The sequence below is a fragment of the Perissodus microlepis genome, chromosome 17 (genome assembly GCF_051167445.1).
Source record: "Perissodus microlepis isolate ML-2025 ecotype Zambia chromosome 17, ASM5116744v1, whole genome shotgun sequence".
In the NCBI taxonomy this organism is placed as follows: domain Eukaryota; kingdom Metazoa; phylum Chordata; class Actinopteri; order Cichliformes; family Cichlidae; genus Perissodus; species Perissodus microlepis.
In genome coordinates this window covers 1,465,672-1,488,686 of record NC_140477.1, presented here as the reverse complement: position 1 = coordinate 1,488,686, position 23,015 = coordinate 1,465,672, and the positions used below count along the sequence as shown (strand labels likewise).

General features: G+C 44.9%; 1 protein-coding gene across 3 annotated transcripts in view; it reads left to right on the top strand.

Moving 5' to 3' along the window:
* The window catches only part of ano8b (anoctamin 8b), a 37,820-nt gene that overhangs the window by 10,995 nt on the left and 3,810 nt on the right, over positions 1-23,015 (top strand). Inside the window, exons 2-19 of one of the 3 annotated variants that reach the window (XM_084909425.1) lie at positions 8,145-8,255; positions 10,316-10,448; positions 13,466-13,604; positions 13,699-13,795; positions 13,946-14,062; positions 14,150-14,277; positions 14,368-14,529; positions 16,124-16,276; positions 16,545-16,671; positions 17,137-17,192; positions 17,277-17,351; positions 17,441-17,575; positions 19,451-19,698; positions 20,005-20,164; positions 20,247-20,636; positions 21,513-21,704; positions 21,895-22,026; positions 22,596-22,706. In XM_084909425.1, the coding sequence (XP_084765551.1) occupies positions 8,145-8,255; positions 10,316-10,448; positions 13,466-13,604; positions 13,699-13,795; positions 13,946-14,062; positions 14,150-14,277; positions 14,368-14,529; positions 16,124-16,276; positions 16,545-16,671; positions 17,137-17,192; positions 17,277-17,351; positions 17,441-17,575; positions 19,451-19,698; positions 20,005-20,164; positions 20,247-20,636; positions 21,513-21,704; positions 21,895-22,026; positions 22,596-22,706 (2,666 nt within the window). Of the gene's footprint in view, positions 1-5,886; positions 6,088-8,144; positions 8,256-10,315; positions 10,449-13,465; positions 13,605-13,698; positions 13,796-13,945; positions 14,063-14,149; positions 14,278-14,367; positions 14,530-16,123; positions 16,277-16,544; positions 16,672-17,136; positions 17,193-17,276; positions 17,352-17,440; positions 17,576-19,450; positions 19,699-20,004; positions 20,165-20,246; positions 20,637-21,512; positions 21,705-21,894; positions 22,027-22,595; positions 22,707-23,015 lie in introns of those variants that run through there. The other 2 variants (XM_084909424.1, XM_084909423.1) reach the window with 2 other exon arrangements.

Genomic DNA, 23,015 nt, shown 5'->3' with positions numbered 1-23,015 from the left:
ACAGCCCCTAGTTTTATATTGTAAACAACAGCCGAGGCCCTGCTTCTCTGCTTTTTCGCTGAGGTTGCTCATTTAAATGAACCAGCTAACCTGAAATGAACCAGCGATCAGCCCACTTGGCAGAAGAAAGAGAGTCGGACATAAAGGCGTCACATTTAGAGAGACTAGGTTTGAAGTGCAGGCAAAAAAGTGATGTAAAGGGTAGAAAGACGCTGGGATGGGAGACGCCATGCTTTGATTATTCTGCCATGTGAGCGGTGGGGCTCTTTTCTTGCCTCATCCTCTTGGCTCTCAGCCACAGGCGGCTCCAGTGTCACAAGCAATCATTGTCATTTTGAAGCCAAGGATGAGTCTCTGTTATCCTCCCTGCGTCTGTTAATGAGGAAACCAGAGTTCTGACATCCACGGGCATTCGCGTCTTTATCCCAATTGTCACAAACGTGTAACAAACACAGAAATCTTAATCCGAGCGACGTCATCGATACGTGCTTTTATCTCAGGACAGCTCTCTGCACTTCTGTCTCTGTTGGAACCAATTTGTCACGAGTTTCAATAACATTTTATGGAAATTGTTTTCAATAAAACAACAGTATTGCAAATAAACACTGACAGTTTTTTCCTTTTACATCTCCTGAATATTCTCAAGCTAAATATTTCATACTTGTAGTTTTGAATTAGATGTCCTAACAACTGTAATTCAGCATTAAATATGAATGTTCTTGGTGTCAGTGAAACACAGTCATTCTAATTTTAATCCAGCATCAGGAGACTGTGTCACTGGGTCAAGATAACATTAGATATTTTATTTATCCCATATTTGGAAAATGCTTTGGTGCAAAAACACGCTGCTAACACTAGCATGTTATCACTGTCACTATGAGTAGAAATGAATGAAGCTGCTTTGCCACAGGAGGCGGCCACAGTCAGTAGCTCTGCTCTCTGTTTGATGTGTCTGTGGTTGGAATCAAACCAACAACCTTTTACTTGCGCAGGTGTTGGAGATGCATAAACTGGCTGATATATTGCTATCAGCATTAAGAACTGATGGGAGAAACACCATTCAACTATGTTATGAGCATTGATGTTGCGAGGTTTATCCACCAGAGGGCGCTCTGCAGACCCCCGTTGGCAACAACCAGTGACTGTTTAAAATATAGTGATAATTTAGCTAAGCACCATGTTTTAACAGGTATGTTGATATTAATAAAAAACCTCTTTACTCGTCTTTTAATAATGACGACATGTTAACATGTGGGAATTTCAAAGTATGAATCGTAGCTGTTGTAATTATTGTGTCTTAATGCAGCGGTCTCCAACCTTTTTTGCGCCACGGACCGGTTTATGCCCGACAATATTTTCACGGACCGGCCTTTAAGGTGTCGCGGATAAATACAACAAAATAAAACTAGCACCGGTACCGAAAAAAATAAGATTTATTCATAACACACGTGAAAAGACCCAGGAAAACAGAGTTAAAAACGATAACAAAATAACGCTGAAAAACGATAAAAACCCTGAAAACCATACATTTCACACCTGAGCCTCAACTCTCGCGGCCCGGTACCAAACGACTCACGGACCGGTACCGGTCCGAGGCCCGGGGGTTGGGGACCGCTGTATTAATGGGTCTTTTTCCTTCTGGTTGTAGTGCAACCAGAAGGAAAACGGCCAGGCTACGTAAAAGTTAAGAGGGGGTTGTACTGACGAATGTCTGTGGGTGGGAGTTTCATACCACGGCTCCACCCGTGGTTACTACTGCGCAGATCCTGGCTTCAAATTCAAGATGGCGTCTCCCAGATCCGGGATATTTTGGCTTCATTTATACAAAATGGGAGGAGGTGGAGCCGCGTCGTCCATGTTCTTTACAGTCATTGGCAACAACCAGCAGAGCGTAAAGGAATTAATCCACAACTTGTTTCAATTAAAACAGATTTAGTTTTAAACTGCATTGTTGTGCTAGCTAGGGACGGACTCACAAATAGCTACACGTAAAACAATGTCAGAAAAATCTGTTTGTGGGCGGAGCTCAGGGGCCACGTTCAAGTCTGACCTGGAGCCCGTTAGCTTTCACTGCTCCTCTATCCAAGGAAGCCAAAAATGTAAAAAAAGTCTTAAAAAGAAAGAGATGTGTCTGAAAGAAAAAAATCTATCAGCTGATAGATTTTAAACGATTAAATACGGGTGTTGAAAATGCTACATCAGCTCTAACTGTGAGCATGTTAGGACTTATCCCAAAGTACCTTAACATCCTGTGGTAACAGCTATAAAAAGACGATGGCTCGTTGTCATTGGGCCTGGCTGTTTGAAACCTTAGCTGGTGCTTGTGTGTGTTTTAAATAAAACGGCGTGATCTTCCTCGCGTACCTTCAGTGATGAAGAATGGTTTAGGGTGAGGGCAATTTCGAAGGAAAGCTCTCTCGTAGTATTGACTCCTGGAGCAGAGCACACTGTAAAGCTTCCTCTGGATTTTCCCCCTGCCTGTGTGAAGGCATCAGCCCTAAGAGCTCTGTGTACACAATGATGACAAATACCTCTTGAGACGACTGAGAGAGGAGGCAGGAGAGCTGAAGGAGAGAAACGGATAAAACGAAAGCATGGCGGGAAGGAGGGATTGATAGATTCTGCCTAGAGGGGCTGAAAAGAGAAGATTTAGATGGAGGAAAGGAGACGGTGGTGGCAAAAAGATATGAAGAGGAGAGAGAGCAGACTGAGGGGAAAGAAAGTGATGAGAGACTGCAGGAAGGCTGTGGTGCTTTGGGATGAGGGCCTTTCATATCCTCTAAAACACATCTATGTGCGCAGCTGCCAGAAGGACGTGGTGTACGAGAGTCGATGTCGGTGTCTGTACATGTACCTTGCAGTGGTACAGAGAGGTGGCCGCTGCGACAGCGATGGAGTGAGTCAGTGTTTGGGAGCAGGAGGAAGCAGGACGGATCTGGTTTCTATCCCTTTCCTCGAGACGCGCAGGATCATTTTGTGCTCGGGCGAAATGATCGAATGTTTTATTTATTTCAAACGTCTCGGCGCCACGATTTGATTTGACGACTCGGTGTGAAAATGCTGTGTGTTCGTACGAGTAAACGCACAGCTGTCAGTCTTTGTGTTGGGGTTACAGATCAGCTCTGGGTCCTCTGTGGCTGTTTGTGGACTCGTCTACGCAGGATGGCAACAAGTCAGGAACATAAATGAAACTGTTGGGCGTTTGAACCCGATTAGGCTGGCCGTCCCACTTACTGATGTAATCGTTGTAACAGGGTCATTTGCACACTAGATGTGACGGTACAAGTATTTTCTGCCTGTTTTATATTTTGCCGTCCTTCCTCTGTCTGCTGGGAGCTGTGTCTGTCTCTCTGCCTTTATTACTTTATGTCTGTCTCAGGCTCTCTGTTGAATAGACGAAAACATCCAGTCTTCAAAAGCTCAATGCAGACTTTCATTAAGCTGATTTAACAGATTTCATCACCTGCAGCGAATCACCAAACCTGCTGTTTTCTCAGGATGTGATTTTTGAGGAAAATAATTCAGATTCACGGTGACAGAATCTCTCACGTGTAAAATATTTGATAAAGACTACATAATATTGTTATAGATAGTTTATTATGATGATGAAGGCTGATTGTGTGTGTGTGCCGACGCTTCACCGAACTTCTTCCTGTGTGAAGCACAGAAGCAATTACTGCTAACCATAAACGTGTTCCTGGTTGTTACTTAAAGCGACACATTTTATTTCTGTTCAGGGTGTCTGTGACCATATTTTCAGGAATGTGGTTTGAAGCGATGAGCTGAAAGTTCGTGAAGAGAAATGTGCGGTCGTCAAATGTCCTGCGGTTCATCATAGGACCTGAAAGCTGCAGTAAAAGTTTAATGAGATTTCTAAGGATGCTCATTAAGGACCTCTGTAGTTCTGCCACTCAAAGATTTGCACCACAAGGTAAAAGCATCTTCGTTTAGGTTCATATTCCCACATTAATCAGCTTTATCAGTCGTAGGCTCCCAGCAGCTCTGGATGTTGGGGTCACATGACACCGTGTGCATATTGGTCAAGAGTTGTCCGCCATATTGGAAATTATACAACCTCCAGTTGCTAGGTAAAGATGTGTCGGTTGGGTGTGGCTCCTGGAGGTTGCGCCGGTTGCACAGAAGGTGCTGCAACAATAATCTGTGATTTCTTTAGTTTGGAGCCAATTTTCCGTGTTTCTCTGTAAATACTCATGAAATATCCCAGCAGTAGTGGAACTTGGAAACGTGCATTTTTAGAGTAACTGTTTGTAAAGTCCGGCTCTTCCATTCAAACCGATGCAGCAAAACAGTCACTGGGAGGTTTTGGCCAACTGGTTGGGGAAGGCAGGTGGTTGCCAGGGGTTACTGTAGGCCTCTGTGACGGAGCCTCACCAAACGTTTTCACTACAACTGCCATCAACTTCCAGCAACCACTGGCCAGCGTTTGGGGACTCATTCAGTCATTTTTCACTCATGATCAGAAATTGCCAGCCGACCCGTCTGCAGGCCTGTGTGGGCCCTTATTCACTTATTCGTTGTCACTTGTTTATTTGACATTGAAATGAGGTTTTCAAGGACTTCAAACTGAAATCTGCTTATTCAGACAGTTTAATGAGGCTTATTTTTCCATAGCATTTGATCTTTTTCCTGAATGCACATCTTTTGGCAGAGAACAAAAAAACCTCATGTCTAACCGGACTGAGTGAGAAACGAAAGAACATTAATTATTTGTGCACAAACTCAATAACACATAAAAACATATTATTATCAGTTTGCTGGTTTATGGAGTTTGAAGGCTTAACTTGTGTATTTTGGCCTCTGCTGTGACCATGTTTGGTACCTGATGGAGTCACTGTTGCCGGCTTCATTTCCCAGGCTCGCAGGTTGCTGCTTGCTTTCAGTCCCAGCTTTTATCCCATGTGGAAGAAATAAGTTCATAAAACTTTAAAAAGCAAAATCTTTAAAGGAGGCTCAAGGTTACATAAATGGCAATCAGTTATCAAACTGCTCACAGAGAAGACACATCAGGTCTGTGACCTTCATTTAAAAGCTTTGCTTGAGTTTCATGACTGAATTACACCCCATTAATCTCATACTTTATATCTCATGTTCACACACACACACACACGCAGACGTCCCGGAGAAACACTTCAGAGAGCGTCTCAGATCACAGAACAACGCCCTGCTTGTGATGCCTGCCTGGCTGCTGTCTGATAAGCCCCACAGCAGCCGCCTGACTCTGAAGGCCGTGAGTGATGCAGGATTCATCTGTATGACTGCGAGTCCTGGACCAGCCGACTCCACACTGACCTGGTTTCTGTTAGGAGCCCAAAGGGGCTTTCAAGCTCAGACGTTAGTCTCACCGACCAAAATGACATCCGGGATCTTTTGTTTTTCTGTGTAGCTGCTCCATAGTCTTTACCGAGATGTTGTTTAAAGATAAATATGGATCAAAAGAGTAAACAAACACACGACCCTCACTGCACAGGTCCTGTTTAATACCGTTATTATTTGCTGCTGTTTTACAAACCGTTACCTCAAAACACTCCAAAAATAGCTGCTTATCTGGCTGTGCTCTCATTTGTGCTGCTTGATGAAAATACATTTCTATGAAACTGACAACAACTTATTCCCAGAACACGAGAGGCGGGTTATTTCTATAGCAAAGGGGGGACGTGCAAACACAAAGCTGTAGCACGAGCCCGTCTGTGCATTCAAGCCTTGATGGGCGACGTATGAATCAAACATCGGGACACATGAAGTGAAGCTTTGTTGAATTGTTGAAACCAATCTGTTAGCTGCTCCAAGTGTGTGTGTGTGTGTGTGTGTGTGTGTGTTCGTGTGTGTGTGTGTGTGTGTGTGTGTGTGTGTGTGTGTGTGTGTGTGTGTTGCCTTCAGCGATGAATACAGGACTCATTAGAATTGCTGTCATGTTGCAGCGCTGCCTGCAGCATCTCATCTAAAGCACAGTGGAACAACCAGTCACATCCAAACACCTCCGTCTCCTGTTTGGCCTGTTGAGATGTTTAAAAATGTTCTTCAGAGGAAAATCAGCGTGGAACCAGATAAAGCGGTTGCAACCTCTTCGTAAGTACTCGAGGGACTCTTTAAATACTGAAATCATTATTCTCGACAAAAGACACCAGATAGGAGGCAGACGAATCTTTAGATTTCCTGGATATATTTGTATATATTTGATAAATATGAACAATAATGGCCTTAATTAATAAAACAGTAAAAAAGTAGGTGTTGCTCCTACAGCGTAACCTTAATGCTGTTATTTATATTTTATAATATCCAACTATGGTAAGGTGGATCCATCCATTCTTAATAATACCAAAGAATGTTTCCTGCTTGCAGTGAAACGTGCTGCTCGTTACCGTCTTCGTCCGCGAGGCTACTTGTTGCTTTCTGTTCAATTTGCACAAACTGAACTTGACAAAAGAGCTTTTGTCAAGTTCAGCACCCTCAGCTTGGAACGAGCTGCCGAACGACCGGAAAACGACAGAATTTATTTCATTAAGTGCTTTTAAATCAAAACTCTGAATCCTGGAGGATTTTTGTAACTGCGAGATACTCGCTGCTGCCATCTTGGCCAGTTTTTAATCTCAGTGGGATTTTCCTGGTTAAATAAGTTTTTAAAAATCACCAAAAGCTTCCTGTTTATACGTCTTACACATGTGCAGTGTTGTAGTTGGTGTTGTAGTGTATTTGTTGCAGTTAGCCCAGCGCAGTGTGTTGCGTGCTTCATGTGTGACTTACAGAGGCTTTTATCGGTGATCTGTCAGACATGAACAAACAGCTCGAGTGCCTGTAACACCTGCGTGGTGCACCTGGTAATTTGCTCTATTTGTTTAAAAAAATCAAAATAAATCTGCATTAATAGAGCTTTAAACACTGAGGGACTGTACCAGCAGATCTCATGAGCTTTCATGAATACGGAGATGACTTCATAATGTATGTTGACCCAGTGCTGATGCGCATACATAATGTGAAGGTGAAAAACAAATCTAGATGTGCAAATGCACTCTGTGGCTTTTTCCCCGAAGCCCCACCGGGCGTCCCTCTGTTCACAGTTCCAGGAAGCAGGATGACACGCTGACTGGCAGCAGCGCAGAGATGCATTAATGTGACAGTTTGAGTTAAAGCACCGTAATAAAATTAGCAGCCACGGACACCCTGTTTGCCACATTTTAAAAGCATTTAAGTGATATCTGAACTGATAAGACTGACGAGCTTTTACATTTGTAAGATTAATTTTACTGCTTCAAACATACAAAAATAAACTTTTCATGACTGCGATTCCACCTTTCTTGACTTTGCTCTTCATTAAGGGGGGATGCTGTGGGATGGCCTCTCCACGCTGCTGTCGTTGTTATTTAGGACTCGTAAACAGTTTACACAGACGGTCCTGTGACAGCTGAGCAGGATGTGAGCTTACGCCCATCGCAGTTCACTCGGCTTTCTTTTGACTATTTGCACTGGCTCCGATTTTTCAGCGAGGTTGTTGAAAGATGAGCGAGGTGTCAGGGACAGCAAAGATTGCAGCGATGTTACAGGATCCAGGGAGGAAAATTTATTGTGTTGGTCTTCCTTCAGCCCGCCTGGAGTTGGCAGCGTTTTGAATGTCACATTACTGTGTGGCTACAGTCGAGCTATTTCCAGTTTGCTCTGGACTTCAGGGACCAGAGATGAAGTAAATGTACACAGACCGAGTCCATGCATGTGTGTGTGTGTGTACAGAGCATTGCATTGTCTCTGAGACTCATTACATATCACGGCACTCAGAAATAACCGCTTTAAGTGTGTGTGCGTGTGATAAATCATAGCAGAGGGTGGTGAGCAATGTGTGGCCTCTGGTCTTGGCAGGGCAGGATTATTTCAGTCAGTGTCGTGTTGTGAGTCAGAGGGGTGTGACATTTAAATCTGTCCTGTCAAGAAAGACAGTTTTGTGTGTGTGTGTGTGTGTGTGTCTTTGTGTTGTGGCAGCAGGGGTAAGGGTTTGGAGAAAGTGGGGTCAGGTGGCGGGTGTGTGTGAAAATGTTAAAAATGCCATTTCTGCTTACACCCTGTCTCTTTGAAAAGGTGACTGTCCCCCTCTCCGTGGGTCCGTCTGACTGTCCGTCTGTCTCTCCGTCTTTCAGATAAGTTGTTCGGGAAGCGGCTGCTGCAGGCTGGAAGACACATCATGTCTCATAAGTCTTGGATGAAAACGGTGCCCACAGAGAACTGCGACGTCCTCATGACATTTGCAGGTCAATCAAACACACACACATTCCTGCTGGTTTCTACATGTATGAGAATCCTGACTGACAGCTCATTCATTGCTTTGATATCACAAACACAGAACTATGTCTGCAGTTAACCCTCAGTGTGGAGCTGCTGCTCATCATCACTTACATTTTAATTTGTTTTTCATGTAGGAAAAGAGGGTAATCCCCGTGTTTGAAACGCTGGAACAATTTTCTGTTCTATCACAGAGGATCTCGGAGGCGCTGTGTCCTTTTTTTATTGTTCGGCCCATTGTGATGTCCTGGGAATGTCTTGAGGAAACTTATACAGTTTTGGCAGAAACAATCACATGGACCCAAAAACTGAAATAATTAATATTCAGGGGACAGACACTGTCTCTGTTTTTAAGATGAGGCTTACAGCGCTCCTTTTTGATAAAGCTTAAAGTTAGACCTGGATCGGATCTAACTTAGACTGCTGAGGGCTGCACTGCTTCTTCTTCTACTCTCTGTATGTTTAAACACAATTTGGCATTTAATCATTATTCATCTCTGGCTCTCTCCCACGGGGCGTCTTTAGTCCAGCAGAGGGCCGCCCATCCCCGAATCTGATTCTGCTTTAGGTTTCTTCCTGTTTCAAGGCAGTTTTTCCTTCCCGCTGTCACCAAGTTCTGCCTCACAGAGGATCATGTGATTGTCGGGGTTTCTCCCCATGACTGCAGGGTCTTTACTTACCATCAGAGATGGGCAGCTGTAATCTGATTACTTTTCTCAAGTAACGAGTAAAGTAAGGGATTACTATTGCAAAAACGGTAATTAGATTACCGTTACTTTGCCGTAGGAACGCTGCGTTACTGCGTTACTAAAACCGTGACTTTTTTGCGAGAATGTCTCATGACAGTGACGTAAGCGAGTGCGACGTTCGTGACAACAGCTGTGTGCAGATCAACAATGGATCATATATCGAGTGCGGGAGAGAGTGTGAGCGTGCAGCGTTTAAAGCGTGGAAGTACTGACCTTACTTTGAGTTTGATTCCATAAAAAGTGACAAAAACATTAGTGTCAGTTGTGCGTGGGAAGAGAACTTCTTTTTACACTAAACAAGCTCCGAGTGCGCAACGACGTAATGGGAAATTCACAGAGAAACTCGCGGATTCTTCCACTGACCGCTGCGCCACACCTGCACCAGGGTAAACCTCCACCTGCCCAACTCCAGCTTTACAGGTGAAAATAGAGCAACAGGACCGCTAGTCTTTGATTTTATTTACTTTCTGCTGTGTTTTACTTGCATCTATTTGAAAGACTGAGTGTAAACACAAAAATATTTTATTTTATGTGCTGGAATGTGCAGAAAATAGGTTTAAATGTTAAACTAATTTCTTCCAGTCAGAGAATGGTGCATATAATTAAATTTTTGCTTCATGCATGAAGTTAAAAGATTAAAACTAATAAAACAAGTTTTAAAAAGAGACTTTTCCATTTGATTACATTTTGTATGATGGATTATGCAGAAAAAGTAGAATTGGGCTGAAAGATCTATCACTTTATCACCTATTCAGGTTGTAAATCGTGTTTTTAAAAAGTAACTAAGTAACTAAGTAATTAATTACTTTTGAAAATAAGTAATCAGTAAAGTAACGGGATTACTTTTTTGGGGAAGTAATCAGTAATTAGTTACTGATTACTTTTTTCAAGTAACTTGACCAACACTGCTTACCATGATGACTGTTGGGAGCTGATTGGCGGTGGCATACAATATGACTTATGTTATATGTTAACTTTGCAATAACTGCAGTGAACACGAGCTTTTACTCTGACGCTCAGTCAGTCACTGTAGTGTCGGTGGAAAAATGTTAGATGCGCTCTTATTTCCTAGTTTCACTTCCAGCTGTAAGCTTAGGTTGGCGCCCTGCAGGCCGAGAAGAACGTGATGATTTTTACAGCAACAGTGTTTCTTCTGTTCAGTAGTATGACCTCACACCTCCAGCTGCTGCTCAGAAATAAAAGCAAAGACTGTGGGAGTACTCGGCAGATCCTACGGGGGCGTCAACACGAACTCTTTGTTTTTCCACTTCCTGTTACAGATGCTACAGATGACCACACGTTACTATGGCTACTGAACCACATCCGACTGGGAATCCCAGAGCTCATCATCCAGATCCGACATCATAAACACACGCGAGTCTACGCATTCTTCATCACCGCTACGTATGAAAAGTAAGAAATCAACCAATCAAATCAGAAAGGAGCCTCTGGTTCGTGCTTCTGTTCATTTTGCCTCTGTCAGTGCGCCCCAGGGCGGCTGTGGCTACAATGTAGCTGCCATCACCAGTGTGTGAATGTGTGGATGACTGGATGTAGTGTAAAGCGCTTTGGGGTCCTTAGGGACGAGTAAAGCGCTATACAAATACAGACCATTTGTTGGCTGATGCTGCTGACAGTAGGACTGCAGCACTTTACTACTCATTATCATCTCGACTGTTCTTTTAGTTGATCAGTTAGTTCAGTGTTTCACTCTCTCCTTTAAAATGATTAGAATATTACAGCTTTATGATCGAACTTGCTTGTTCTTGCCTTCACTGCTTCACATATCATAGTTCGGGATGTTGGTGCTGTTTTAACTGTGATCAATAATTAACAAACGACCCATCGCAGATATTACTTAATATCGCCTCTTCCTCCGCTGGCTCGAGGTGTAGTTATTTTTGAACGTTACTACGGGAGTCGGGATGTAAAAGGCGAGAATAACCCTGCTGTGCTGTGTCGGTGTGAAGCAGCGCCTCCGTTTATCATAGTTTTAAATGTAGTTGCAGCTTATAGTAGGCGCAGCAGTTTAGCTCGTACACTGTGAATCACGAGTGAAGCTGATGCCTGGTGAATCAGCATTACTCCTCTGCTGCTGGTCTTTCAAGTTTTCCAGAGGCTTTAGCGTCATGCTAACCTCTGTGTAGTGCATTTGCTGTGATTTCACTCCCACTGTCACAGACAGTCACAGGTGAGCGCAGGGTCACTTTAATATCAGTGGTGACTTTGACGTATAAATACAGTGAAATACAATCTGGGGATCAGGGCGGCAGCTGCTCCCGTGCTGCATTTCACCGCAAATGTTGAATCCTCTGTGCTGACTGCGCTTTTAGACGATGGGCTTATCTAAAATAAACCTTTTACCTGAGAATGCAGTAAGAGCGGACAGATTGTGGGAAAGAAGAGAGAGAGACAAGCGGGCGTGACAGAGAGAGAGAGAGAGAGATAAAAGCAGAAAGGATGCAAGGTAAAGAAAAGCAAAGAGGAAGCAGTGAGGAAGGAAAGGTGGACTGAGTGCTTTTTTAAAGTGTGCCAGTGGGTTTTGGATGAAAAGCTCAAAGAAAGTGCTGCTTGACCCGATCAGTCTCTCTCACACACACACACACACACACACACACACACACACACACACACCGTAATGTGTTTTCATATCTTTGTGGGGACATCTCATTGGGATAATGCTTTCCCTAGCACCTACCGTAACCATGAAAAATCGATGCCTAATCCCAACCCTCAGCCTAACCGTAACCTAACCGTAACCCTGACACCAAAACCACATTTTGAGTCTCAAACTCATTTGGTCCCGACAAAGATATGTAAACACACACACACCTGCTGTGGGGTTGGTTGACCTACATTTTATGTGGTAGAAATCATAACCCAGAAAGTACTCCACGTCCTCTTGAATTCCCCTCGGATAATGATTCCCGGTCCACCATGAAGCAGTGTGAAAAATCCTTTCCTGTTTTAGTTTTGTTGGATATGTTCAGCTGTGCCATTTGTTCAGTATGTTTTCATATCGTCACATGATTTATAGTTGTGTTGTTATCACGTTGTTATCAGCTGTACGTGTGGCCTCGGGAGTGTTTTGTGCGTTTTTTCAGAAAGGCTTCATTCATTTAACTGAAAGCAGCAAATTCAGCTGTAACAGGACATTTTCTTACCTGACATGTCATCAGTTACTCATTCTGCTGCTCTGACGGGGCAGTTTACGGTTTGCCATTTGGATCTGCTGAGTTTCTGCATTACCTACATTAGCATAAACACGCAGAGCTCTCCATCAGCAGTATTACTTTACAAGGTTAGCTTTGTCCACACTTTGCGTCCAGCCTCACTGTAAGACTTTCTCTCTTTGTGTTTTTGTATTTTCTTGTTAAAAGCTGAACACTTTTTTGATGAAATAAGAAAAGAGAGAATCTCATTAAGATTCCTGGCAGCAGCTGCACACCTCTAAAAGGCCTCCTGGTTTTGGCTTCGATTACTAAACAGTTGGTTTAAACAGATAAAGCCTCATTTTTTTCTTCCTCACACAAGGACCTTTATTGTGACGGTTCTGCGCTGTAAGCAGTATTCAGGCGTGAAACACAAGCTTACACCTCAGATTTCTGCTGTAATCCATCAGGTGCCGTCCGTGCTTCTTTGTGCTGCCCCTGCGAGTACATGGAGCTGCATGATGGATGGCTGTTACACATCGGCCGTACTTCTTTGTGTGTGCGTGTAAAGACTATATATACATGTGAGGGCGAGGTAAGCTCTTAGCCTGCAGGGAACAGAGAGGGAGCTGCATTATTATTGAGATTTCAGCACAAGGCCGGCGGGAAGGACAGACGGAGATGGAAAAAAGGATGATGGGATAGAAGGAGGGGAGGAGAGCGATGGATGAAGAGGGGAGGCTGAGAGAAGACAGTGTGGGCATGAAAGAGGACGAGAGCATGGGGATAGAAGATGTGCAGGAAGGCATGATGGGAAATGAGATGAGGTTCAGACATTACAGCTGAAGGACAAACCGTTGCTTTTTTTAGTAATGTGGAAAAGTGGCCAAACAGAAGTGCTGCAGTGTTGTGAATTAAGATAAATCAGGTGATTATTGGGATTATTTTTAGTGTCAATCATCAGTTTAACCAACATGTTAGAAGAAAAAAGGACCATCCCAGTATGCAGGCATACATGTTTATAACTCATAGCTGTAAAAAGAGACAACACCGCGTGTTGCTGTTACTATGCAATTACTCCCATTATTCCTCTCGCCGCCTCCATAATGTGCGGTGTTACCACCAGCAGAGTGTGAGAGCCCGGGTGTCGCCGCGTAGGCAATTAGAAACAAAAGATTTAATTAGACGAGATTAATGCACTGCAGATGACACAGATTACATGTGTAGCGTGGGCGTCTGAGGCCGGCTTAAAAAAACCTGCCTGATGTTGTCGTGCAGTTTGCTGCGAGGCGCAGAGGAAATGGGACTGAGGAAAGCAGTGAAGCCCGAGTTTGGCGGAGGAACACGGAGCTTCTCCTGCGAGGAGGACTACATCTACGAGAACATCGAGAGCGAGCTGTGCTTCTTCACCTCGCAGGTCAGTGCGACTCCAGTTATTCCCAGGTACCTACACTGGGAAGAGTTTTTCTCACGTTGCTTCCTCCTCCTCCTCCTCCTCCCGGTGGCTGCAGGAGAGGCAGAGCATCATTAAATATTGGCTGGACAATCTACGTGCCAAACAAGGGGAGGTGCTTCATAACATCAGCTTCCTGGAAGGCCAGCCAATCAGTAAGTGATCAGAGCTAAAAGCTCCGTTGTCTTCAGCAGGCCGCGGCGTGTGTGATTGATGGTTTCCTCTCCTCGAGTGCTTCTCTCTCTAACTAAATAAAGTAAATCATCTGCTTAAATATGTTTTGCTGCTCGCTTTACTCTCTGCAGTCCCGGAGCTGAGTGCGAGAGGTGTGATCCAGCAGGTGTTCCCTCTGCATGAGCAGAGGATCCTCAGCCAGCTGATGAAGTCTTGGGTCCAGGCTGTTTGTGAGAAGCAGCCGTTAGGTTAATAAATCAAAGCTCGCTTTTACGCTGTTTCCATCTCTGACTTTGCTGTTTGCCTCACTGTTATCTTATCGATCTCACAAACAGATGATATCTGTGACTACTTCGGGGTGAAGATTGCCATGTATTTTGCCTGGCTGGGTTTCTACACCACCTCCATGTTATATCCCGCCGTGATCGGTTTTGTGCTTTGGATGCTCACCGAGTCCGATCAGGTGAGCAGAGATGAGCCGTGTGCTTCTGTAGGAAAAGGAAACAATGACACCGCCCAGTCAAACCGATAAATGTCTGCATGCTTGCCTCAGACGAGCCGGGACATCTGCTGCGTGGTGTTTGCCCTCTTCAATGTGGTGTGGGCCACTCTGTTTCTGGAGCGGTGGAAGCGGAGGGGGGCGGAGCTGGCGTATAAGTGGGGAACGCTGGACGCGCCTGCGGAGTCCCTGGAGGAACCACGGCCTCAGTTCCGGGTGAGAGAAATTAAACTCTGATTCAGTCAAAGTGCTTTACAGCGTCAGATAAAGACAATACAGCAGAGTAACACTGAACAAAGCTTTGCAACAGGAATTAAAGGTGAACAACGTGGATCTGAAAGTTCAGTTACAGCTGATGAGAAACAGGAGGACAGATTTAAAGCAGAGCATGAAGCAACAAATAGTCCAACATGTAAGGAAGCTGAGTGATATTTGCTCTGTAGTGGGCAAATATCCAGATAATATTTAAAAATGAAGAAGCTCCCAGTATAACACACTGGAGAAACTGGTTACATGCTGTCCTTGTTATGGGAAAACATCCCTGCAGGACTACAGCTGAAAATAGACGACCTGTTGTTAAATGCTCACCAATGATAGCGAGCGTATCAGAATGATGCTGACAGCTGCACAGTTTCCTTTTTTCTCCTGCTTTATTCACAAAAACTTTAATTATGTAATTTGGGAACAGCTTTAGTTACTCTTCCACTACAAGGAGATGTCAGAAGTGGAACTCAGGATTGATTGATTGATTGATTGATTGATTGATTGGGGTGGCTGTAGCTGAGGAGTCGAGCAGGTCGTCCACTAATCGGAGGGTCGGTGGTTTGATCGCTGGCTGCTCCAGCCTGCAGCCGAATCCTCGGGAAAGAAAATAATGAAGTATGAATGTTAGATAGAAAGCACTTCAGTACAAAAAGCATAAACAGTGTTTGTGAGAATTTCACTTCAAAAACAACATAACAGCTGATCAAAGTGCTGTACCAAAATAAGAGAACAAAAGAATAAATCGGTACACAGGGCAAAAACACAGACGACAACTCACACGGGCTGAAGGCCGAGGAGGAAAGGTGTGTTTTTAAATGAGCTTTAAAAGCAGCGAGGGATGGAGCCTGCCTGAGCTCCAGAGGCAGCTCGTTCCACATTTTGGGAGACAAAGCTGCAAAAATTTTCTAAAATGTCTCTGGGACAGCTAGCTGATCTAAGAGCACGAGACGGCACGTAAGGGTGAAGCAGCTCAGACAAATAATAAGAGGCGAGATCATTAAGACTTAAAAACAAATACAAGAATTTTAAAATGGATTCAAAACTTAATGGAAGCCAATGAATTGCAGTAAATGCTCAGATCAGAGTCTCAACAGGACGGGTTTCATTTTTGACGGCTGCCTCAACAAAGAAGGAGAACTTCACCACAGTGTCGATGTGAGTCAACGAGGCGAGTTGTTTAAAGTGCTTTGAGCAGTGAGAGTAGAAAACAGTCCGTTTATGTGCATTTATGTGAAACGTGCTTCATGTTTTCAAAAATTGAAGAAAAAAATGCAAAGAGGAGAAAAAGCACAAAACAAAAATATGTTACTGTGATTATCTAACAGCGTCACTAATGTGGGGTCCAGGGTCACCTGACCCACCCCTAAAATATTGGCTTTATCAAAAAGGAACATTTAAAGCCAACGATAAAGGCAGCGAGTCTCCTGTGTGACGGCTGGCTGAAGGCTCCGCTTCACATTTTACCTTTGAGAACTCAAATGAGTGCTTTGTACGTTTTCCCTCCAGCCTCTCCCCTTTAACGCTGTTTCATATCCTCTGTCTGCAGGGAATCAAGCGCTGCAGTCCTATAACGGGATGCGAGGAGTTCTACTATCCTCCGTGGCGGAGGCGTCTATTCAGGTGGCTGGTCAGCCTGCCCATCTGTATCCTCTGTCTCTGTTTTGTCTTCCTGGTCATGCTCATCTGCTTTGAGCTGCAGGTCAGTCCAGCTGTCAGCATCTGTTTTCTTTGTTGTGTCCCGCTTTGATGAATACAGCAGCAAACTTAACGCAAGAAAATCATCTTCTTTTGTCAGATTTCTTTTAGAGTTTGACGTAATGAAGCGTTTTAAAGAAGCTTTAATGGCCACGAAACCAAAAACCACAGACAGTAACTGATAATAAACAAATAGACTCCACGCTTCATAATCCAGAATGTGAGTGTTTATTTCCTTTGGGGGCTGAGAAGTTGTATTTGTGTCTCTGCAGGAGTTTGTGATGGGGATCAAGGAAATGCCTCGGCTGGCTCGCTTCATCCCCAAAATCATGCTCGCTATCACTGTGACTGCATGTGATGAGGTGTACAGGAAAATCGCCTGCTGGCTCAATGACATGGGTGAGCGCCGAGCTGCTAGGCCGGCAAAACGTAACCGCAGATTCAGAGCAGAGCGTCTCTTACTCAAGATGATCTCCTGAAAGTCGCTTCCTTAATATTAGTTATTAATATTAGTTATTAATATTAGTTATTAATATTAGTTATGGATCGCTGGCAATTCCTTTTGAGCGCGACCTGCTGAGCTGGCTGTGGCTCGAGAGGTCGAGCAGGGCGCACGAATCAGAAGGTTCCTGCAGTCTGGACACGATGCGTCCATCAGAGTGTGTGTGAGTGTGTGTGTGTGTGAGTGTGTGTGTGTGTGTGTGAGTGTGTCTGTAGAAGTGCTTTGAGCGCTCAAATAAAGGAGTGAAGCTCTACAGTCTGTTCATTAGTTACTAATTAAGTAGTTAATGATTAAAGCTTTTACCGTGCTGCATGTTTTTAATGGCTCGACAGGTGTGTTAAGCTGATGTTGTGTTTCCACAGAAAACTATAGACTCCAGAGTGCCTATGAGAAAAATCTCATCATCAAAATGGTTCTTGTAAGTGTCGTCCTCTGCTTTGGGATTGGGTGGAGCTAATTCCTCTTCCTATTTAATCACACCTGGCCTTTCTGTCTCTTGCAGTTTCAGTTTGTAAATTCCTATCTCAGCCTTTTTTACATCGGATTCTACCTCAAAGACATGGAGCGCCTGAAAGAGGTGAGCCGTTTCCGCCGCTCAGATACTCGCACTCACTCGTCGATGTCGTCATTAATCCGCACATCCGTGCGTTTGTCCGTTTGTGGAAGATGCTGCTGGTGTTGTCTCTGATCAGGAGTCTGCAGCGGCAGGTCCGGGTCAATGTGCTGCCTCACATCTCCCTGAAAATCAAGATGCTGGTGGTCTCTGTTCCCTGGTTCTTCAGGGCTTTGCTCGGGAACAAAGTACGATCCCTGTTACGCGTAGGGAAGGTCAGAGGTCTGTTTCTGACCACCTCCGTTATGCCTTTGCATGCCAGCTCGGTGCCAATCGGGGAGCAGGTGTGCTTTGGAAAGAACGTGTGCTGGTTTGTCTGCTGAAAGCTCCAAACTTCCACGCTGTTAAATGGCTGCAGGGCTGTTTTCATTACATCTCTGTATTTGGGAGACTTGGGACTTTGTAGCTGTCAGCAGATAATGTCTGATTATCTAAAACAAACTTCATATTCAATGACATCAACTCTCAAAACGCGCCTCTTCATACTTCTTCTATTGGGTCCTTTCATCTGAAGATCAGTCTTCCTGGTATTCCTTGTGATGGGAATTGTGGATTTCTTTCTTGGGCTTTTTTCCCTCTGTGAGTCATCTTGTCCCTCAGCTTCTCACCATCTGCTCCACCTTTCGGACTCTCGATGTCAGCTGACTTCCCAGTTTTCCCAGTTTAAACCAGCACAGCTCAGGCTCTCCACACGTCGGTAAAGCTTTCTGATTTACTGGAACTACCATGAAAGGCTGAGATATGTTAGCAATCAGAGAGCAGCGTCTCCGTCTCTCAGTCCCTGTGCTGTCCATTATTGAAGATATGATTATGTCCTGTATGCTCTCTGTTTCTGTGCTGTAGCATCTTCTGCGCAGCGTGTTGTGCATCAGTGTTTGACCTGAAGGAGCTGCTTTCAGATTAAAGGCAATAATGGATCGTGAGCTTTGTGGTGATGCAGTCCCTGTCTAACCTCTGCGTGTGTGATTATATGATTGAAGACATATTAAACTCTTGGCTTTGACTGTTAAACCTCAGTTATGGTTTAATGCAACTCAGTTTCTTTTTCTGTGCTTATTGACAAGATCAGAGAAACAAAGAAACATTTTTGTTGTAAAAACCAGGAGATCACTGAGTTTAACCAGATTAAACTCTTAAGAAACTTTATTTTGTAAAGCTAAATAAATACTTTGTGCACAGACAGAGACACGTTCACATCGAACCTAAATGAAGGTTTATTAAAAATGGTCATGAATCCCAAAATGATAAGAGTATAGTTGTGTTCAGTTACCCGTTTAATCTTAATTTATATTTCTTCTTCCAGATTACTTTTCAGAAACAAAGAACTGTGTCTGTGTTGGACTCACGCATGAGATTAAAACTAATGAAATGGTTTTATTTGTAGCCGTTCTGCTTCCTGTCAGTTCCTGTTCTGGACGTCTCCCGTTCGTCCACAGGTCAAAGTATTTGGACGAGGGACCGGGCCGTGGGAAGAGGTGCCGCAGCGTCTCCTGTTGCATGAAGCATCCGTGACAGAGCCGGGAAAACATGACAACTTTGAGGTTTCTAGTCAGCTGTCCACAAATAAGCCCGTCGCACGTCTTGACTGCTGCGTCTAAAGAAACTTTAGTTTCAAGACTGATGAACTTTTCCTTCGAGCCTGTCACAGGGCGGAGGTGTAATTATTGTGCGTCACTTTGTGTCTCGGCTTGGTGGAGCAGTTTAGTTGAGATCGTTCGTGTCTGCCGTGTGCAGCGAGGTCTGTAGGTGAGAGGCTGCTGTACTTTTTAGAGTTCGAATGTGACACAGCGATTGCTGCCTAGCACCTCAGGACCCCCGATTACAGGGTCCCTCCTACTGCTTGGAATAGGGAACCATTCGGGCGGAGCTTGCCTTGAGCACACAGTCTGCATACATGTCTCTTTATTTGAAATGTTTTCACCTTATTTTATTAAGTCCTCTCTCGCTGCTCCTCCTGCGCTCTGTCCACTGTCATCTATCCTGTCTTGTTTCTTTTAAATGCTCGAATCAGTGCGCTGTGATCTGTGAGTGCTGCAGCTGTTTCTCTGCCTTGTGTTTGTCAGATGCTGGCCACTCTACTCATCATACGCCAGTTCCTTCAAAACGTTAAGGAGGTGCTGCAGCCTTACCTGTATGAGCGTCACAAGCTGGGAGAGCTTACGCTGCGAGCCGTGTGGGACCTGCTGCTCTCAGTGCTGCTGAAATACGCCCGGCTGGCAGCTGGAAAAGCCATGGCGTCTCCCACTGACCAGACCATGCCAGGACCCGGACTGAGGGGCACCAGGCCTGGAGTGGGGCAGCCAGACAGAAGGTGGTGCTCTGAGCCGTTCAGTAAAGATGATGCAGTAAAGAAAGCGTGTGCTGAAAGATCCGTGTCGGTGCGGCGAACCGTGACGTTCATGTGTTTAGCTGTCATTCACACCAACACTTACTGCGTTAGTCACTACAAACAGAGCCGCTCGGGTGCAGACAGAACGACACTTTATCGTCCTCCGCTATTGTTCACGCACCGCATGCAGTTATGATTCATAGCTATCAGACACCGAGTGCACAGACCGCCAGAACAGGTTGGCACACAGTTACTCTGACGTTTATCTGTCTCTTCACCTGCTCTCAGGGAAAAGAAGTGTCTGAACGGAGGATGTGGAGTGCCTGATGAGGAGGAGGGAGCTGAGAAGGACGAGGCTGACAGCGGGAGGTTCAGCGAAGGAGAGACGGAGGAGGAAAGTTTGATCGACTGCGGCTTGAAGCTGAGGAAAGTGAGCTTCATAGAGAAGGTACAGTGCCGCGTGACCTGCGTTAGCACGTTCACGCTTTAGAGGTTGAATCATGTAACTGATCAGCGATGTCGTGGTTAAGGTGGACAGAAAGGCGGCGTGCAGTGGGCCCCCTGTGGACAGCAGCTTTCTGGAGGAGGGAAGCCCCACCATGGTGGAAAAGGGAATGGACCCGGCCTCGGTGTTCGAAATGTGCGACGACGACGACGACAACGACAACGGAATTCATGATGTGAAGGACTCGAGCGGGGGCAGGGCTGAGGCCGCTGATGCTGCCGCCGGTGCCGCCGCCGCCAGCCCGCTGCCTTCTGGATCTGAGAGCAGCGCGTCGCTGCGTCACAGAAGAAGAGGCCGGAGCGCCGAGAGGGTCGAGCCGAAAACGAAAAGGGAATCGTGGATTGATCCCCCAGAGGAGAGAGAGAGCACCACGCTCACTCAGGCGGAGATGGAGAGCTGCATGCAGACGTACTCAGTAAGTGCACATATATACTCACCCTGCACGTACGGCTCAACTGAAACCTTGGCTGATTGTGATTGGGTAGAGGATCAATAGGGGGTCCATGGCACTCTTTGGGACACTCCCACAGGGCTTAAATCTGGGATTCTCCACCAGTCGCACTTAGAACTGAAGAAGCTTCTCAGATGAGACGCTTTTCTTTCCAAGCTCCATAGACTACTGACAGAAGGGAAATGCAAGTGAGGTCAGAGGTCAAATGTGACATATTTGGATCCAAACTGTAGTGTGATATTTAGTATTTAGTATAGTTTTAAAGATCAGAGGTTTTCTTGAAAGTTTGACCTCATTTGAAGAAGCGATCAGAGGTGATTGAGTAACGTGATATTTACAATCACTATATGCCTGCGTAGTTTTACATGCTCAGTGCAGCATTATTATCACCGAGGTTCAGCTCAATCAAGTCAAATGTGATGTGATATTTTGAACCTTATAAAATCGGTACTTTATAAGTACCATATGTTGACTGTACACCACACGTGTGATAATCATCCCCGCAGACCTCGGTGGATGTAAGCCAAAGTTTCCTGAGCCGACTCCACCTGCCTACAGAGTTTCATCACAGTTCATTCTAAACGCCTGGTGTTTACAGGCAGAACGACTCGTTCTCTGTTATTCTCTTTATAAACTGATCGCGCTTTGAATCCTAGAACTACAGCATGAATCCTACAGAACTTAGAAATGCTTGTATGACTGCCATATCTTATTGTATCTTATATATCTCATCTACAAATGAGTTTAGTCCACAGAAAATGCAGCGTCGTCCGCGGCAGCCATGTAGTCACGTACTGCACAGACTGCATTTGGCTTATTGCTCCACTTTGTCCTACTTAGGACACTTTCCAAGACTACCAGGAGATGTTTGTCCAGTTTGGCTACGTGGTGCTCTTCTCCTCTGCCTTTCCTCTGGCTGCCATGTGCGCTCTCATCAACAACATCATTGAGATCCGCAGTGATGCCTTTAAGCTCTGCACCGGCCTGCAGAGGCCCTTTGGAGTCCGTGTGGAGAGCATCGGCCAGTGGCAGGTAAGAAATGCACTGTGTGAACATCTAAAAGTGATAAATTAAAGGTCAAGGGGAGCTGATTAACACACAAACGGCATTAATGTTAATAATCTAATCAAGTTCATCAGTAATCAGAGTCTGGCTGAACTTGATTTAAGAGCAAAGCACAAAGTCAGAAAAAAATGGAAACCTTTTATTTTCCCGTTCACAGACTGCGATGGAAGCCATGGGCCTGATTGCCATCATAGTGAACTGCTACCTGATTGGTCAGTGTGGTCAGCTACAGCGTCTCTTTCCATGGCTCAGCCCTGAGATGGCCATCATCTCCATCGTCATCCTCGAGGTACCGCAGCTACTTCCTGCTCAGTCTGAAACACAGCGGCGCTCTTTCAGTCTTTTCCCGTCACACAGTTTTCCTACCTGTAAAGACTGGGATGGACATTTAACAGAACGTTTACTCAATTACTTCATCAGTCGGTAAACTGTTTAACACAGAGATTTCACTTTCATGACACGTTGTAATGAAGTAGAAGCCCAGGAAATAGTTTACTAATAGGAAGATGAGATTTGGCGGCCAGTCATGACATCAAACCAGTTTTTACTCACCAAACGCATGAACAAAGGAACTGAAACCCTCTGTGCACAACGCTGCTGCTACAGCTTGTAACATATTTAGAAACAGGCTGTGCTTCACTGTGCCGGCCGTCTGCATCCAGAGGGGTCAACAGCCTGCAGCTCTGTGCTGGCCTGATAAAGAAGATAGTTTGAGCCCAAATGTTGCAAGAATGACCTCAAGTGACAAGTTGCTTAAAGAGGGCGTTTGAGGCACCGTGTCCTATTTACTGTATGTGAATTACTTTATAATTGTTTGACTTCACCTTCCTTGTTTTCCACCTCTCTGTCTGTTTGCAGCACTTTGCCATCCTGTTGAAATACATCATCCATGTGGCTATTCCCGACATTCCTACGTGGGTCAAAGAGGAGATGGCTAAACTGGATTACCAGCGCAGGGAGGCCTTTAAGGTGACTTCAGGGAGTTCGAAGAAGCCCTTTAAAGTCTCCCTCATTAACCTTATGATGCTACAGCACTGCAGTTGTTTCTTTTTGGAAATAAATGACTAAAGTTGCTTTGATATTGTAGCAAAATGACTGTGTTACTGTAAAGGTTGTCAGCTGTGCTGCACAACACAGGGAAAGAGATTAGCTTGTAGCTGCCCCGGGAGCACTAATGCAAGATTCTGACTGCAGTAAGGGCTTTTAGACAAGTCGCGCTGCGGTAGTGTAGTAGTTGACTACTGCTGATTCTTTATGAATGCATTGTGAGAACGTTTC